We start from the raw sequence: 17,158 nt of genomic DNA, 5'->3' as shown, positions 1-17,158 counted from the left end.
GTAGGCCTAAATGTGTTCTCCATGTAATGCGTGATATTTCTCAACTACGTGATATGATGAGAAGACTTTGGCGGTCTTTTCAAATTTAACCTTTTCCACGACACATAGAATTCTGTTGACTTCTTACAGCCTATGTGTTCTGGGTAAAATATTTTTGTAGTTGCAGATTTCAGAGTGAAAACAGTGATTTCCGCACTTTGTTGATCAAAATCCTTCTGTACATGGTGAGTGGATTAGGCAGAGGGCTTGAGGTTTTGGTGGGGAACTTGGGCTTATTGTGTGGGACTGGAGATCAGTTTCACGGTCTCCGGGATGTTGTTCACAGCAGGTTTTGGAAATGGTGGTGACAGGACTAGGACTCAAGAGGAAAATCTGGCAGATACCCCCAGTGTGGTTCTGGGGTGTTAGCCTCGAACTGAGAACCCAACGGGGAACATTTCAAGGTGACTGAGTTCCAACAGAAAGGGAGAGGGCCGGCTATACTGTTTGGTCACTGATTCTTGGATCCCATGTTTATTGTCACCTAGTGTGCTCTGGGAAATGGTGCTTTAAAACCCAGTGTGTGTTTTCTTCTCTGTCCTGGCTGTGCAACTCCTACAGGAGATGAGATCTGAGGTCTCAGGGCCTCTGCACAGGGCTGCCCTTATCACCTCAGCAGGCCCCCTTGGGGACAGGTCAGGCTCAGATTCTTCATCAGGGGTTTTGTTGTGATGTTTTAAAACATGCAACCAAAACCCTCCTCTGGGGTGCTCATTGACCAGGACATTCTTGGGCATGAGCCAGCAGCACCAGCATCATCCAGAGAGCGATGGAGGAAAGCTTTTTCCCTTCTGGGCACTGAGAACAAGCAAGTGAATGGGAGGAAGAGGGGAGGGAGGGTGGAGAGAGAGAATCAGCATGATCCCTTCCCATGCCATGCCTGGCACAGCCACCCACCTTAGCCTTGTCCAGGGAAGGAGCCACTCCTCAAAACTACTCCCCGAGACATGTAATGCATACAGTTCTACCAGGAAAGGTTGATTCTCTTGGACTGAACAGTGTCCCTCAGGTAGGATAAATGTGATATTTTAGTGTGAAGTGGCCCAATTTAAATGCTTTTAGCTAGAAGCCATTTCTCCCTCCTCTGAACTCTCTTGAGCACCCCAGCTATGGCTCATGTGCTTGTCACTGTCCATCAGGCTTTACGATTATTCTTCCGAGTTTCTTATCTCCCCCGATAGATAAGAACCATGTGTGGACTGGGATTGTGTTTTTTTTTTATCTCTCTTATTATTAAGCACACTGCCTCCCTACATCACTGGGGACTGAGTTTGGCTGCCTGTAATGGAAAACTGAAAATGCTGGCATGAAATGTAAGGTTTCACTTCTCTTGTGCTAGGAGGACAGGGGTAGTGGTTCTGGACTGGCGCAGTGGCTCTTCCATGTCACCAGTGCCCTTTTACTTTCTCCTCTGCCTTATCATTCTCAGGTTTGCAAAATGGTCTTGTACCTCTGTCGTTACATCACCTTCCAGGAAGTCTAAAGGGGAAAAGGTGAGGTCTAAAGGGGTGGGCCAGCCTCGTGTGCTCCTTCTGTTATTAGAAAAATGATAGCTTTCTTGGAAGACCCTAAGTAGTGAGCTTCGGCTCATGTCTCACTGCCCAGAAGTGTGCCATGTGACCATACTTAGCTGCAGGGGATCTGGGGAAGGGAGGTGTTTTATTGCTGTTGTTTTTTCATAAGGGAGAATATATGGCTGCCTGGAGCAAAATTGGGGTTCTACTCATAAAGAAGAAAGGCGAATGTGGGCAGCTGGCTTTGTCTGGCATCCTCCCATGTAGAAACGACTCAGACAGACACTTGCAGAATGAGTGGCTTTAACTGTGGACACAAAGCTTTGTCCCGAGAGGGGAAGATCAAGGTCTAGAATCCCAGAAAGAAACAACACGGGGAGTTTTTGCTGATTTGCGCCTACCATCATCACACAACTATTTTGGACATTTAGCTCCTGGCATCCATTGTCTTGTTGTTGTTTTTCTGAAAATATCTTAAAAGGATGGGAGATTTCTAGATCAGGACCTTGGTGATGTTTAATGTACCCAGGCTTAGGGGCCTCCTGAGTTTTGGTTGGTCATAACAGAGGCAGATTGAAGAATGTGTGCCTACTTCCAGACACACCCCTTAGATAATGACAAATATCAGCATGTGAAGATCCACTTGTCAACCCCCCCATCATTGGGAGTACAGCGTGTCTGTGCCAGGCATGGGAAAGAATTCTAGCTTTTTCTCACTCACTCTCATCCCACCTTCCAAAAAATGCACACAACCTGGCAAGATAAAATATAAATCAGAAAGACAAATGAGTCCAAGAGAAAACAAGGGTCGGAAGTGATGACTTGAGCCAGGGCTGAAGTATAAGTTACTGTTTTGTATAGTGTAGGTGTATATTGTATATGTGTGGCCTAAGGTTCTGTATACTTCTTAGAAATAGGGTATGAATTTAGCTCTCAGGTTTTAGCAGTCACCAGATGGAGGGAAAGACTCTGTTACACAGTTTGCAGTGTCTACAAGACAAAGATAGATGGTTACTCAAGGGAAGCTTAACTCTTTACAATGGTGAGAGATCTTGCAGGGCATATGTTAATAGCCATAATATGTCAGGACATCTTAGCATGATGGGGAATTTGGGTTACAGGAATCCAGATGAGAGAGGAAGTTCATTCCTGTGGCCTGAGAGGGCTTCACGGTCGTGATGACCCTTGCAGAAGAGGCAAGGGTAGAGTGGATGGAAATAAGTCCTGTTTGGCCAGAGTAGAGCTTTGTGTGTGGGAGGCATGGGAGGCAATTTGGGTGGATTTAGAGATGGCTAAATAGTGAACAACTGCAAACTGGGTAATGTTTTGGGCCGGGGAAGTGACATGATCAAAGCAATGTTTTTAAAAAATGACTAAGTGTTCATGATGGGAAAGCATTGCATATAATAATTATCAGTTCGCATGAAATAGAAACAGTACACTGATGGCAAGAAAAAAGAAAAGAGAATGTGTTTAAAACACATTTTTCCAAAACACAGATTCACTTGCTGCAACTGTGTGTTTTGTTGCTATAGCATAGGAATTGTGCAAATTCAGTCTTTGGCTTCTATCTTTTAAATAGGAAAATGGAGGAGAAACAGAAAGCCTGTGGCCAGGCTCAGTGGCTCGCGCCTGTAAACTCAGCACTTTGGAAGGCTGAAGCGGGTGAATCACTTGAGGTCAGGAGTTCAAGACCAGCCTGACCAACATGGTACAGCCCCATCTCTACTAAAAATACAAAAATTAGATGGGTGTGGTGGCAGGCACCTGTAATCCCAGCTACTTGGGAGGCTGAGGCAGGAGAATCGCTTGAACCTGGGAGGAGGTTGCAGTGAGCTGAGATTGTGCCAGTGCATTCCAACCTGGGTGATAGCCTGAGACTCTGTCTCAAAAAGAAGGCTTGTTATGCTTTGTACCTTTTAGTTAGCATAAAAAGAGACTCTGGGCCCCAAAGGGAAAGCCTGCAGAGGCCCCAGCCCATGATACCCAGCCCTGCAATGGCTTGATGGTGGATGGTGGATGGGGCAGGGGTAGTTATAGGGCATCTTGGCCTATGGATCCTTGGGGCCTGCCTTAGCAGTGTCCCAGACTAGTCTAGACTCGGGTTGCAGTGCCTGAGGCTAGCCCAGACCACAGTTACAGTGCCTGAGGTTAGCCAAGACTAGGGTTACAGTGCAGGAAACTAAAAGTAGTCTCTAGCCTTGCGGAACATAACCTACAGAAAAAAGCTATGGTTTTACAATCACTGGACAACCAAGCTGGGGTTGTTAAGCTGAGTCCCATTCAGGAGTTCAGGGGCCTGGGTCCTGGGAACCGGAGACCCGAATAGGGTGTATTAGCTGTTTGATTCTATCCTAATGTCTAAACCACACAAAGGGGCAGCATGAGGGAATTTTTGGAGTGGTGGGACCATTCGTTGTGGTACTGTGGTGGTGGATACGTGATTCATTGCATTTGTCAAAACCCGTATAGCTGAACATATGGAGTCTAGAGGCTTGGTGGTGAATTCACTGCCTTGGAAGGTTACTGGTCTACCACCTTCCTGAGTAATCTCTTGGTGTATCTATATTATATGTCTGTACTCCTCAGAAGATATTTTCTGCAGTCATAAAAAGAAAATAATAGTTCACTGCTACATAGGCTATGTCAGTGGTGACAAAGGACCTGTTTGCACCTTGCCTCTGTCACACAAGCTTAATGATAATACATATACCTTTTGACTGGTGTGGCTTCACTAAGATGGAGCCTGCAGAGGCACTGAGCATTGTGTGTAGGACTCAGTAAAAGTTAATTCCATTCCTCCTCTCTGCCAAAAGCAACTATTTCTTAAAATGATAATTTTACAGGAAACTAACATCTGCCTAGTGCTTATTACATGCGTTATCTCATTTGGTTTTCACAACAATCCTGTGAATTAAGTATGAATGTTTGCCTCGTTTATCCCCACTAAGGCTTAGAAGTTTAAGTCCTTTGCCCAATGCCATGCAACAACTGAGTGGGAAGCTGTGGCTCCAGCACAGGACTGCAGACCCTTAGTCATATATAATTATAACTCTATTTGGAGAACTTGCAGAAAAGGATCAGGTCAACTTGAATCCTCTATGCTATTTGTGTATTTGGAGATTGAAGGAAGTATAAGAAATTGCAAAAGGGAAATATTATTATTATTTCTTTTTTTTGAGACAAAGTCTCACTCTGTCACCCAGGTTGGAGTGCAGTGGTGCGATCTTGGCTCGCTACAACGTCTGCCTCCCAGGTTCACACGATTCTCGTGCCTCCTGAGTAGCTGGGATTATAGGTGTGCACCACCACATCTGGCTAACTTTTGTATTTTTCTTTTTTGTAGAGGCAGGGTTTTACCATGTTGGCCAGACTGTCTTGAACTCCTGACATCAGGTGATCTGTCTGTCTCAGCCTCCCGAAGTGCTGGGATTATAGGCATGAGCCACTGTGCCCAGCTGGAAATAATAATTTTATTTTTAAAAGGGAAAGGTTTGTACTGTATTATCAAAGAAAAAAATGGTTTTGGTTGAGATAAAAGATAACCATGTATAGAACAATTATATAATAAAAAGCCAATATTAACAACACAGGAAGATCATATCTTCTATTAGGCAAGATAAAATATATTTAGAAGTGTACTCCCTACCACACAGGATATGCCGAGTGCACAGAGAGAGGTACAAAGGCGGTGCTCAGAGCATGGAGGAAGGGAAGTTGGCATACGACATTTCCACTGTGTCTCCCCTAGAAGACAAAAGCTTTATTTTGGGAGGGGGCAAGATTACAAGCTAGATTCAGGACTGTGTTAGAGGAAAGGGCGGGATTATTGAAGGATTGGCAGGATCATTGAAAATGCCACCTCCTTTGTTTCTGGGGATACACTGCCTGCCCAAGACGGAGGCTTAATCAGAACAAGAGAAGAACCTCCACCCCCATTCCCTACCGCCAGGCTGACAAGCATGGAGTGACAGGTAATATGCAGGAGACAGACTTTCCCTGAGACATGGTGCAAAGGAAAGACTCAAGTCTGAGAGTGCAGCAGTCACTGGAAAACAGACTTGGCAATCAGCCCTTGCCCTGAACACAGGGTATTACTAGAGGAATGTGAGGCTGGTAGGTCACTGAGAGTAACCATAGAGACAACAAACCTCCAAGTCCGTCCAACTCCTAGTTAGATTAACTCAAATCCTTACACTAGAGACCTAGCAGAACTTGCAGAAGGAAAGATGTGCCCATTTCCAGGCATTAAAATATATTTACCCCCATCTTTACTCTCCCACACTTTCAATACAAAAATTACTAGGCATGCAAAAAGGCAAGAAAAAATAAACTGTTCTGTTATAAAGACACTTGCACCTAAATGTTCATCACAGCCCTGTTCACAACAGCAAAGACATGGAATCAACCCAGATGTCCATCAACAGTAGAATGGATAAAGAAAATGTGGTACATACACACCATGAAATACTATGCAGCCATTAAAAGGAATGAGATCATGTCCTTTGCAGCAACATTGGTGGAGTTGGAGGACATTATCCTAAGTAAACCAACACAGGAACAGAATAGCAAATTCCATATGTTCTCACTTATAAGTGGGAGTTAAACAATGAGTACTGATATGGTTTGGCTCTGTGTCCCCACCCAAGTCTCATTTTGAATTGTACTCTCATTATTCCCACGTGTTGTGGGAGGGACCTGGTGGGAAATAATTTGAATCATGGCGGCAGTTTCCCCCCTACTGTTCTCATGGTAGTGAATAAATCTCATGAGATCTGATGGTTTTATCAGGGGTTTCCACTTTTGCATCTTCTTCATTTTCTCTTGCCGCCACCATGTAAGAAGTGCCTTTCACCTCCTGCCATGATTCTGAGGCTTTCCGCAGCCATGTGGAACTGTAAGTCCAATTAAACCTCTTTTTCTTCCCAGTCTCAGGTATGTCTTTATCAGCAGCATAAAAATGGACTAATACAAGTACACATGAACACAAAGAAAAGAACAGCAGATTCTGTTAGAGGGGCCTACTTGAGGGTAGAGGGTGGAAGGAGGGTGTGGATCAAAAGCCTACTTACCAGGTATTATGCTTATTACCTGGGTGATGAAATAATCTGTATACTGAACCCCTGCAACACACAATTTACCCGTATAACAAACCCACAGATGTACTCCTGAAACTAAAATAAAAGTTAGAAAAAAGACAAAGAAAAAAAAAATCCCAGGAGACAAAGCAATCATCGGGACCAGACTCAGACATGTCACAGATGTTGGAACAATCTGATAGGGGGCTTCAAATAACTATGATTACTAAGTTACAGGCTCTAATAGAAAAGGTGGGCAATGCACAAGAATGGATGAGTTAATAGAAATTACTCGAACTGAAACACAAAGAGGATTTTTTTTTTTAAAGGAAAAACAACAAGAATAAAACCAAACGCTCCACAGCTCTGGGGTAATATCAGTCTAACACATAGTTTATTGGAATTCCAGAAGGAGACTGGAGAGAGAGAATAGAGATGGGAAAAATATTTAAACAAATGATGACTGAGAAATTTCCCAAAGTAATGACAGACACCAAATTACAGATCTGAGAGGCTCAGGAGGTTACCAGGCAGGGTAATTACAACAAAACAAAACACACCCAGGTATGTTATACTCAAATAGTTGTAAACAGAAGAGAAAGAGAAAATCGTAATTCAGCCAGAGAAAAGGAATCTAAGTATAGGCTGCTTTTGAAAGAGAAAAATTAGAGGGCCGAAGATGGGTTACACAGCAGACAACAAAAGTTTGAAATTATTGGAGCAAGAGATCAACAGGAGTGGGGAATAATTGGATAAAGTTTATAGATGGCAAAATTGGCCTTTGAAAGGAGAAATAGCTCCTTCTTTTAAAAGACAAGATAAAAAGAAGAAGGGTGAAGCTGGAGAGCGTTTTGAGTGCAGAGAGGAGGATGTGGAGGTGAACTCATTCGAGTGCCGTGCATCCATTGAGTAAAGTAGGACACAGGTCTTCAGCAGGATCAGAGAAAGGCATTTCCTAAACGTGTTCTGTGGTTTCCTTTCACTGCAGCTTGGCTTCTCTCTTTCTTCCAGTCCCCTTCTCTATCTGGGGCTGCCGTAGCAAAATACCACAAACTTCATAGTAGCAAAAATGTATTGAAATTAATTTCAGCGGAAATATATGGTCTTGCAGATCTCGAGGCTGAGAGTCTGGAATTAAGGTGTCCTCAGGGGAAGATCCCCCCTGAAACCCATAGGGGGTCCTTCCTCACCACTTTCTGGCTTCTTGTGGTTTGCCGGCAATCTTTGGTGTTCCTTGGCTCGCAGCTGCAGCAATCCAGTTTCTGCCTTTGTCATCACATGATGTTCTCTGTGTGTCTCTGTCTTCTCTTAAGGACACCATAGGATTTGGGGCCCACCTGCTCCTGTATGGCCTCATCTTAACTAATTATATCTGAAGCAACCTTATTTCCAAGTAAGGATGCATCATGAGCTACTGTAGCTGAGGACTTCCACATATCTTTTTTAGTGGGGACGCAATTCAACTCATAACACTTACTAAGTCTTCGTCCCTCTTTGCAAAAATTTCTTCTAGGGAGATCCAACTCATCGTCTGAAGTGCATTTGAGTCCTACCTCCTACCTGAAGCCTTTCATAATGGAATTCCCTCCTCTCAGCACTCTGTCATGCTCTTCAAACAAGTTATATCTTTTATGTGGTTCGCTATTCCTGTCTGCCCGGCGCGGCTCACCATCCTGAGAGCGGAAGTGATTCAGCTGCTCTGTGCACCCTTCACAGGGTCCAGAGGCACTTCCTAGTGAGATGATTTAGGATCTTGCAGTACAGAGAAAACCATTACAATCAGAGGAAATGGGGATGGAGAGTAATCAGGCAAGCTTTTCTGAAAGAGATAAGATAAAGCATTGGAAGGATGGGAGGAAGAGAGAACATTCCAGGCTGTTTTTTGAAAATAGTATTTTTTTTTGTTTGTTTTGAGGGTAAGATTGTAACCATGCTTCCTTATAATAATGTTTTAGAATGTTCTGCACAGGGTCCACCAGGAGCCTTAACATCAGTCAATTAAGGGGATTGAGTTCATCGTTTCCAATTGCACTTGGATGTTTCTTGCCAAGCTTGGCCCTCTGCACATTTTTAGATATTCCATCTCTGTTAACTGTCTATGCCTTTAGCTCCCTCGGTGACGTGTTCATCTGTCTTTAGCAAGGTAACAGGAGCTGTCCATTCATGCATTTTTGTTCTGTTGTGTTTTGGTGCTGTTTTGGCTGGGAAGGCACTGCATATTAAGAAATGCAGTGGTTGACACTTCTTTTTTGTGATGGCGGTAGTTAAGAGTGCAGAGACTTGGTGGCGATAAGGAAGAGCTTTGCAGGGATGATTTCAGGATGTGCTGAGTTTGGCAGAAGCACAGCAAGGTCTACTTGGGCCCTTGGAGAACAAGCAGAGTGAATGTTCAGGAAAAGAGTACTCAGTAGCTAGAGGTGGGCACCATGAATTTAAAAGGTTGCCATCATATTCTTTTCCTGGTTCCCTACCACAGACGGCTAAAATCTCTAGGTACTTTCATTGTCTCACTGTTCCTATGAAGCTGGGTACAGCAATGAGCATGAGTTTTGGTGTTGAAGAGCTCTGAGTTCTGGCCAGGTGCGGTGGCTCACGCCTGTAACCCCAGCACTTTGGGAGGTCGAGGCAGGCAGAGCACGAGGTCAGGAGATCGAGACCATCCTGGCTAACACAGTGAAACACCGTCTACTAAAAATACAAAAAATTAGCCAGGCAGGTGGCGGGCACCTGTAGTTCCAGTTACTTGGGAGGCTGAGGCAGGAGAATGGCGGGAACCCGGGAGGCGGAGCTTGCAGTGAGCCGAGATCGTGCCACTGCACTCCAGCCTGGGCGACAGAGCGAGACTCTGTCTCAAAGGAAAAAGAAAAAAGAGCTCTGAGTTCCAACCCTGGCTTCACCACTTATTATTTCTGTGATGTTGGGTACACTGCTTCCACATCTGTAAAATGGGTTTAGCACTACCTTTAGAGCTAGTGGGAAGGTTCAGTGAGATAAGACATTAAGATAATTGAAAAGCAACAATCCCAGTACTGCCTGACATGTTGGGGGTGCCACACACTGTTAGTTTATCCTTTCCTAGTTTTGAAGAGTATGGGACACCACGACACAGAGGAGTGAAGTGGCTACCAGTGGGCATGTCAATGCAGGCTGGAATGGAAGTGAACTGTTGGGGTGATGTCACGCTGAGATTCCCTGTGAGATGTCACGCTGAGATTCCCTTCCTCAGCTGCAGGCATCTGCAGAGCGTTAGGCTTTTTGCTTTTCAATGTTCCTTCTTTTATAGCCTAAGATCCATTTGGCAGTTACATTTCTGAAATATATTAATTTTTACATGTGATAAGAATGCTGATTTAGGGGGTTATACTGTAAAAGCTTCCATATAAGTTTGCTTTATTTGCGATATTCCCTTAAATAGATGCCATGCTGTTGAAACACATTACTTCCTGCCACTTGGCACACAGGGCTTGGTCTCCTATATTTCATCACCAAAGTGAATTCTCTTAAAATTTATTGTTGAACTTGTTAGACTCTCTTCGTTTGTCTCTTTTTTTACTTCTTCCTCGGCCCACCCTCCTGTAGGAGGGAAATATTTTCCACTGCTTTAAAATTGATTAATAAATATTTCAGGATAAAAATATCAGTTTTAAAACTGTCAGCTTCCATCTTTTCCTCCTCCCAGCACAACTCAACTATCACTGTTGATGACAACTTACTTTTTATTGGGCCTGACTTAGCACAAGGACTATGAATTATCCTTTAATGACATATAAAAATCTAAAGCTATATTGCCCTTGGAAATATATTGAAAGCATATATATTGAAATATATATGAATATATATGATATATATGAAATATATTGAAAGCAAATATATTGAAAGCATAAAGTAAGAAAAAAATGAATATGTAAAGGTTGATCAAACAGTTCTAGAACAGCAGCAGGAGGTTGGTGGGGTAATGAACCACAGGGCCAATCTTCCTTGAAGAATGTGGAGACTGTCTTACTAATCCTTCTTTCAGGCAGTACTCTTTAGGAAAAAAAAAAAAAATCAGAGAGGAGCATACAGTAGTGATGCAATGGAATAAAGAAGGAGAATGTGAAAGAGACAACCTAGGCAGTATTTAACAGCACCGCCCTGGCCTTCATGTATAAATATAACCGGAGCGCAAATGCTTATGATGATTTAAGGAGCGTTGCCTCTGAAACTGGCAAACAGTAATGATAAGAAGTAATTATAGGGTTTCCACTCAATTTAACACATTATGCAAGAAGTGTTAAAAGAAGGATTTTTACCCTTCAAACATGTTCTCATTTCTTTTTTTTTTTCCATACAGAAAAGTACAGAGAGTAATAAAACAAGAACTCGTGGACCACTCCCTACCCTAGAACGAATACATATTAACATTGTGCCCTGTTTGCTTCAAATTTGTTTTTAAATGAAAGAAATAAAATATTTCTGACCAATGTGCTCTTTGTTCCTCTCCCTTCCCTCCTCAGAAGAAGCCACGATTGTGAACTTGGTGTGTTTCCTGTCACCAAGCATAGCGTTGTTAAGGTGATCTATTTCTTTTACAGGAACCATACTTTTTTCAGATGATTTTACTGCTTTATCATACTTGCTATAAAACAAACTAGATGACTGCAGCAACCTTGCTGAACTGACGCTCAGCTGGTAATTATTTCCTGACAAATGGATTTTAGACCCTATTCACTCCCCACATAGAGTTATGCTGTGTTAATTTTTAATTATGCAGTTTATGGAATGACAGAGACAATTATAATTAATTTATGGCTTTTGGGGTTTCTTTTTCTCTAACATTTTGAATCAGAAGTTGCAGATAATTTCCAGGGATATGGATGAAACTGGTTTTGTTGCAGTCTTTTCCTAGAAGTATTTCTTAAGGAGGAAAAATGAAGCCTGTGGGGAGTAAATATTTCACACACATGTCTTGCCTTCCTCCAAGCTGTGAAATGAAAATAAGAAGTAATTAGTCATTTACATCTGCTGTGGACCCAACCCAGCCTTCACTTTGCATCTGGTCTGGTTGCAGACTGGAGCAAATGTTCTATACCGGCCTTTAGGAGTGGAAGGCACTCACTCCCAGAGTGCCCCAGAGCTCTGTCCTGCGTACACTTACAATCTTACCTGACCTGGCTCTCACCTGGAGCTGTGCATTAGAAATACCTGGGGGACTTGGAAAACTCCCCATGCCACACCCAGACAATGACCTCAGACCCTCTAGGGGGCAGACTCAAACCTCCATAATGCCTAACGCCCTCGTGGTGATACCACTGAGTGCCAAGTTGAGAAGCACCACTTGGAAAGCAACCAGCTATTCTGGCCTTCCTCTGAGTTCTAGAAGTCACCAAGGGCTTTCCAGCCTCAGGTGCACTTGCTGTTCCCTCTATCAGAAGCGCTTCATTCTCTCAGTTCATTCCTCCTGAGAGAGGCCTTCCTTGATCATCCTGTCTAAAACAGATCCCTACCCTTGACCAGCTAATCCAAAGCATGACATCCTATTGATTTCCTTCCTAGGCCTAGACTTATCTGAAATCATCTGTTAATTTGTTTGCTTTCTATTGTCTCTTTCTCCCTTCACTAGAATATAAGCCCCTTGGAGGCTCGCCTGATGCCTATGACAGTGCCTGGTATAATATATACATACAACGTATTTGTTAAGTGAGAATGAATTCTGATATCAAGATGCATTGAAGAGATACCGAGCATAGGCTTGAGTCCTTTTTCTAAGACCTGGAGAAGAGTTAGCTTCTTTCCAGTGTAGCTGTACCCACCTCTTGGCAAGTATTTAATCAGAACTCAGGCAGGCAGCACGTTCTTGAATCCAGCCCTGTTCCTGTTCCCTGATCTTGCCCTCAGCATCTCCAAATGAATAATAATAACAACAACAATGAAAATACAGACATGAATATGATAATAGTCAGCTTTAAGGTACATTCATGAACTTTATCTAATTTGATCTTTCCTGTGGGATGGGGATGATCATACAGATGGTGAAACAGGCTCTGAGCAGTTAAATGACACTTGCAAGTCCACATATGTGGCACATGATGGAATTAGAATTTGTACCTCCTTGGGACACCATGAGAGGGACAAGAGAGGGCACCAGACCTTCCAGGATTAGGGAGCACTCACCTGCCCCTCCACTTAGTGCTGACAACGGCACTTTTTCCTCTGTGCTCTTGTTGGTTTAAACAGTCCCAGGGACGGAGTGGACAGAACAGCCAGTGGCATGGGGAGAGGATGGAGCAGTAATGAGGAGGACGTCTTCCCCATCTCCTGCCTTGCACATTTGGAACCTGGTGCTGAGTTCTCAGCTCATACTTGCTGAGTTCTTTTAACGGAAGGGTTCACATATACCTTGAGGATGTGACACCTTTCTAACTTGCTGTGACCCAGCAGGCAGCAGGTGTTGGAGCTGAGTAGTTGGAGCTATGCGGCTTGATTTCACTTGGTTGGCTTGTGAGGACAGCCTCCCCTCCACAGTGTGCCGCTGTGAATACCCTACTCATAACGGACCCCACGTGAGTTTCAGGAAGATATCCTAAAATCTGGGGTAGCTGTTAATCAGTGAATCGGTTTCAACATGGCTACTGATGATAGAGATGAAAATACCCCGCCTTGATGGGCATCCCAGGTGATGCAGTGGGCAGTGGGCTCCTCGGTGCTGAGTGTGCTGGAATGTCCCGTAACTGAGACCTACATGCTGTGCACATTTCTTTGCATGTAAGAAACATTTGCATAATTTCACCATTAGAACATCAAAATAAAACAGGGCAATGTGACCAGTTACCTTGACCTCAGAACCAAATTAAACCGCTTTCCTCCGGTTCTATCTCAGTTCCCCCTCCTTAGTCTGCGTTCCTTTCTCTGCTCCGCTCATCCTTTCTCAGGGTGGAGCAGCACTGTATTTTTGTGGTTTATATCTAATATAGCTAATATAGGTTTTTTTGTTTTTGTTTTTGTTTTTGTTTTTCAGATGGAGATTCGCTTCATCACCCAGGCTGGAGTGCAGTGGCGCCATCTCAGCTCACTGCAACCTCTGCCCCTGCCTCCTTGGGTTGAAGCGATTCTCCTGCCTCAGCCTCCCAAGTAGCTGGGACTACAGGCATGTGCCATCACACCCAGCTACTTTTTGTATTTTTAGTAGAGACAGGGTTTCACCATCTTGGCCAGGCTGATCTCAAACTCCTGCTCTCAAGTGATCCACAAGCATCAGCCTCCCAAAGTGCTGGAATTACAGGTGTAAGCCACCACACCCGGCCTTATATCTAATATAGTTTTACGGTTTTTTTTTGTGGATTAAAAAAAGCATATTAGTTAAACATACACTGTTTATCTAGTCTTCCATTGTTGATTATGTTTGCATATATGGCCCTTGAAGATGGTGGTTTAATACCCTGATTGGCCTGGGACAATCTCAGTTTGTGTCAGTGGTCCCAGCACAGGTATTAATAGTGACTTCTTTTACTCTTAGATGTGTACTGGTTCAAATAATAAATTGTAGAAGACTTCTTCTCCAGAATGATCTTCTCCTTAACTCCTTCCTTTTGATCAATGACTTTAAATAAAAATCGCTGCATGTCTGACACTGTATTATTTACATGTCTTTCTATTCGGGGTATCAGAAATAACTAGTAAAGAGGTTGGCTCCTGTGGTTTTATTGGGTCCCATAGTTCACAGAACTATTAATTGGGATTTAAAATTGTAGTTTGTTATGCCTAATTATACAGCACTTATGGATGTAGAACTGCTTGATCTGTCAACCAACCAAGAATTTCCTTGCTTTAGCACTGGTATTTCCATGGACACTGTTGGTGTTTTCAAATCCTGTTGAAACCTCATGCTGCTTTTCTCTTGAGCTCTCAAGTGATCCACAAGCATCAAGCCCCCAAAGTGCTGGGATTACAGGTGTGAGCCACCACACCCGGCCTTATGTCTAATATAGTTTTAGGGGTTTTATTGTGGATTAAAAAAAGCATATTAGTTAAATATACACTGTTTATCTAGTCTTCCATTGTTGATTATGTTTGCATGTGACCCTTGAAGACAGTGATTTAATACCCTGATTGGCCTGGGACAATCTCAGGCAACTCCAGAAGGATTGTCTTGGTGAATAGATCAGCAGGACAGTAGCCTCCTACTAGATGAATCCCTGGGCGCTGGTAAAATCTCCCCAGCCTTTCTCCTTCCCCCATCTCACATATCCTTAGTGTTACCAGCTTCCCTTATGTGAAATATTTTTAGCTCCAGGACTGTCCTGGTGTCGATTTTGATCAGATACGATGCCAAGGAGATGCAGCTGCTCACACCTGTAATCCCAGCACTTCGGGAGGCCAGGCAGGGAGAATCGCTTGGGGATAGGAGTTCAAAACCAGACGGGGCAACAGAGCGAGGTCCTGTCTCTACAGAAGATTAAAAAAAAATGTAGCCAGGCATGGTGGTGCACGCCTGGAGTGCCAGCTACTAGGGAGGCTTGGTGAGGAGGATTGCTTGAACCAGGAGTGCCCACACCTGATGTCTGGGGGTTGGGCTTCACACCCAAGGAGGACCCTGACCTGCAGATGCTCTGGTAGGTACCCCACTGCCAACATTTATTATTGCTATTTATTTGTCTCCCATTAAGATGATTTCTCTTCTTCTCTTGTGGTTGGAGGCTAAAGAGATGTCCTTCTGGGTGTTTTGTGGTCTTGGGGCTAGGAAAAGGCACTTCTTTAAACCTCATTCAGTGTATTCCAGTGTCTGATTTTAGTGCCCCCGCTATTCAATTCCTTGACCTCCTGGGCTGCCTGCCGTGGCTCCACTGCTCTCTTCGGTTTCCCCAGCCTCCGCCGCAGTTTTCCTTTTACGAAGTAACACTTCCTTTGAGGATGCGGAGAGGAAATTCTCTTTATGACAATACAGATACAGATTGAGCCTGGCTTCAGTTCACAAACCACAGGGACAATGACTGCCTTTTTGTAAAATCCCTTTAGAGCATGAAGCAGAATTCCCCCTAATTTAAATGAATTAACTATGGCACTGGGGAAGGCTTGATGGGTTCACAAAGACAGGAGGCCACACACGGCTGTCCCCCGTTGTCATCCTTGCATGCTGTTTGCTTTGTAAGGGAGATGGAGAAATGTATTTTTGTTTTTATTTGATTTGGTTAGTATTTTTCCACGTCTGGGTTTATTTGTAGCTACTGCACCTCCAGAATTTTTTGCCTTTGTCCTCATGTTGGAGGGGAGGTTTGGGGATTAAGATAATCAAGCAATACAAGGTAATTGAAGATAATTGAGGAAATGAAAGAAAATGAAAATTAGTCGTGCCCTGTCATTTGATTATTCAGCTTTAACTAGCATCAACATTTTGGAATGTTACTTTACTTTTATGTTTATGGTTGTATTTATGTATTAAACATCTAATCATAATATGTAATATACAATTTTTGAAACTTTAGCATTACATTTTTTCCTCTGGATTTTTTTCTTTCTTTCTTTCTTTTTTTGTTTTTTTTTGGAGACTGGGTCTCACTCTTGCCTAAGCTGGAATGAAGCAGTGAGATCTCAGTTCACTGAAGCCTCCCCCTCCCAGACTCAGGCGATCCTCCCTCCTCAGGCTCCCGAGTAGCTGGGGCTATAGGCATGCACCACCATGCCCAGCTAATTTTTTGTGTTTTTTGCAGAGATGGTGTTTCATCATATTGCCTAAGCTGGTCTTGAGCGCCTGAGCTTAAGATTCCTGCCTCCTGCTTCAGCCTCCCAAAGTGTTAGGATTACAGGTGTGGGCCACTGTGCCCAGCCTCCCCTGGATTTTAAAATTCAAATGATGAGCTTTTTCCTTCTAAAAATTATTCAAAAACATGTCATTGAATGGATGCATAAAAATGCATTAGAAAGTAATTATTGAATTTAAATTGTTTCCAGTTTTTCCCTGAGTTAATGGAATTCTTGATGTAAGTCTTTGCATAAATAGCTACCCTTGAGTGACTATCCTTAAGGTAGAATTACTGATTTACTTTCTGTTTGTTTTTCCCCCAACTTTATTGAAGTATAATTGACAAAAATTACATACAGTTAAGGTATACAATGTGATGCTTTGGTATACGTTGTGAAATGATTACCATAATTAAGCTAATTATCACTTCACATAGTACCTTTTTGTGGTGCAAATACTTAAGATCTAACTTCTTAGCACCTTTTAAGTGGGCAATACATTTATTAACGATAGTCACCATGCTGTAGGTTACCAGAATATATTCATCTTATGACGGAAAGTTGCATCCTTTGAGCAAAATCTCCCCATATCCCAACCCTCTGTTTTCACATAGTAACTACCCTTTTAGTCTGTTTCTTTGAGTTCAACTTTTAAAACTTCCATATTGAAATGAGATTGAGCAATATTTTTCTAGGTCTAGCTTGTCTCACTTAGCATAATGTCCTCCAGGTTCATCCTTGTTGTCACAAATGGCAGGATTTTCTACTTTTTTAAGGTGAATATTCCATTGTATGTATATATCACATTTC

The 17,158-nt window shown here is 43.0% G+C and overlaps 1 protein-coding gene across 18 annotated transcripts in view; it reads left to right on the top strand.

The window, feature by feature from the left end:
* The window catches only part of CSGALNACT1 (chondroitin sulfate N-acetylgalactosaminyltransferase 1), a 360,001-nt gene that overhangs the window by 36,930 nt on the left and 305,913 nt on the right, over positions 1–17,158 (top strand). For 2 of the 18 annotated variants that reach the window (XM_074000402.1, XM_065518962.1), the window contains exon 2: positions 13,629–15,222. The exons of the other annotated variants lie outside the window; for them this stretch is intronic. In XM_074000402.1, the coding sequence (XP_073856503.1) occupies positions 15,215–15,222 (8 nt within the window). In that variant the 5' untranslated portion in view covers positions 13,629–15,214. The remainder of the gene's footprint in view (positions 1–13,628; positions 15,223–17,158) is intronic. 18 annotated transcript variants of the gene reach the window in all.

The sequence above is a fragment of the Macaca fascicularis genome, chromosome 8 (assembly GCF_037993035.2).
Source record: "Macaca fascicularis isolate 582-1 chromosome 8, T2T-MFA8v1.1".
NCBI classification, from domain to species: domain Eukaryota; kingdom Metazoa; phylum Chordata; class Mammalia; order Primates; family Cercopithecidae; genus Macaca; species Macaca fascicularis.
The sequence above is the reverse complement of the archived record's forward strand: the minus strand, read 5'-3'. Positions and strand labels throughout refer to the sequence as shown.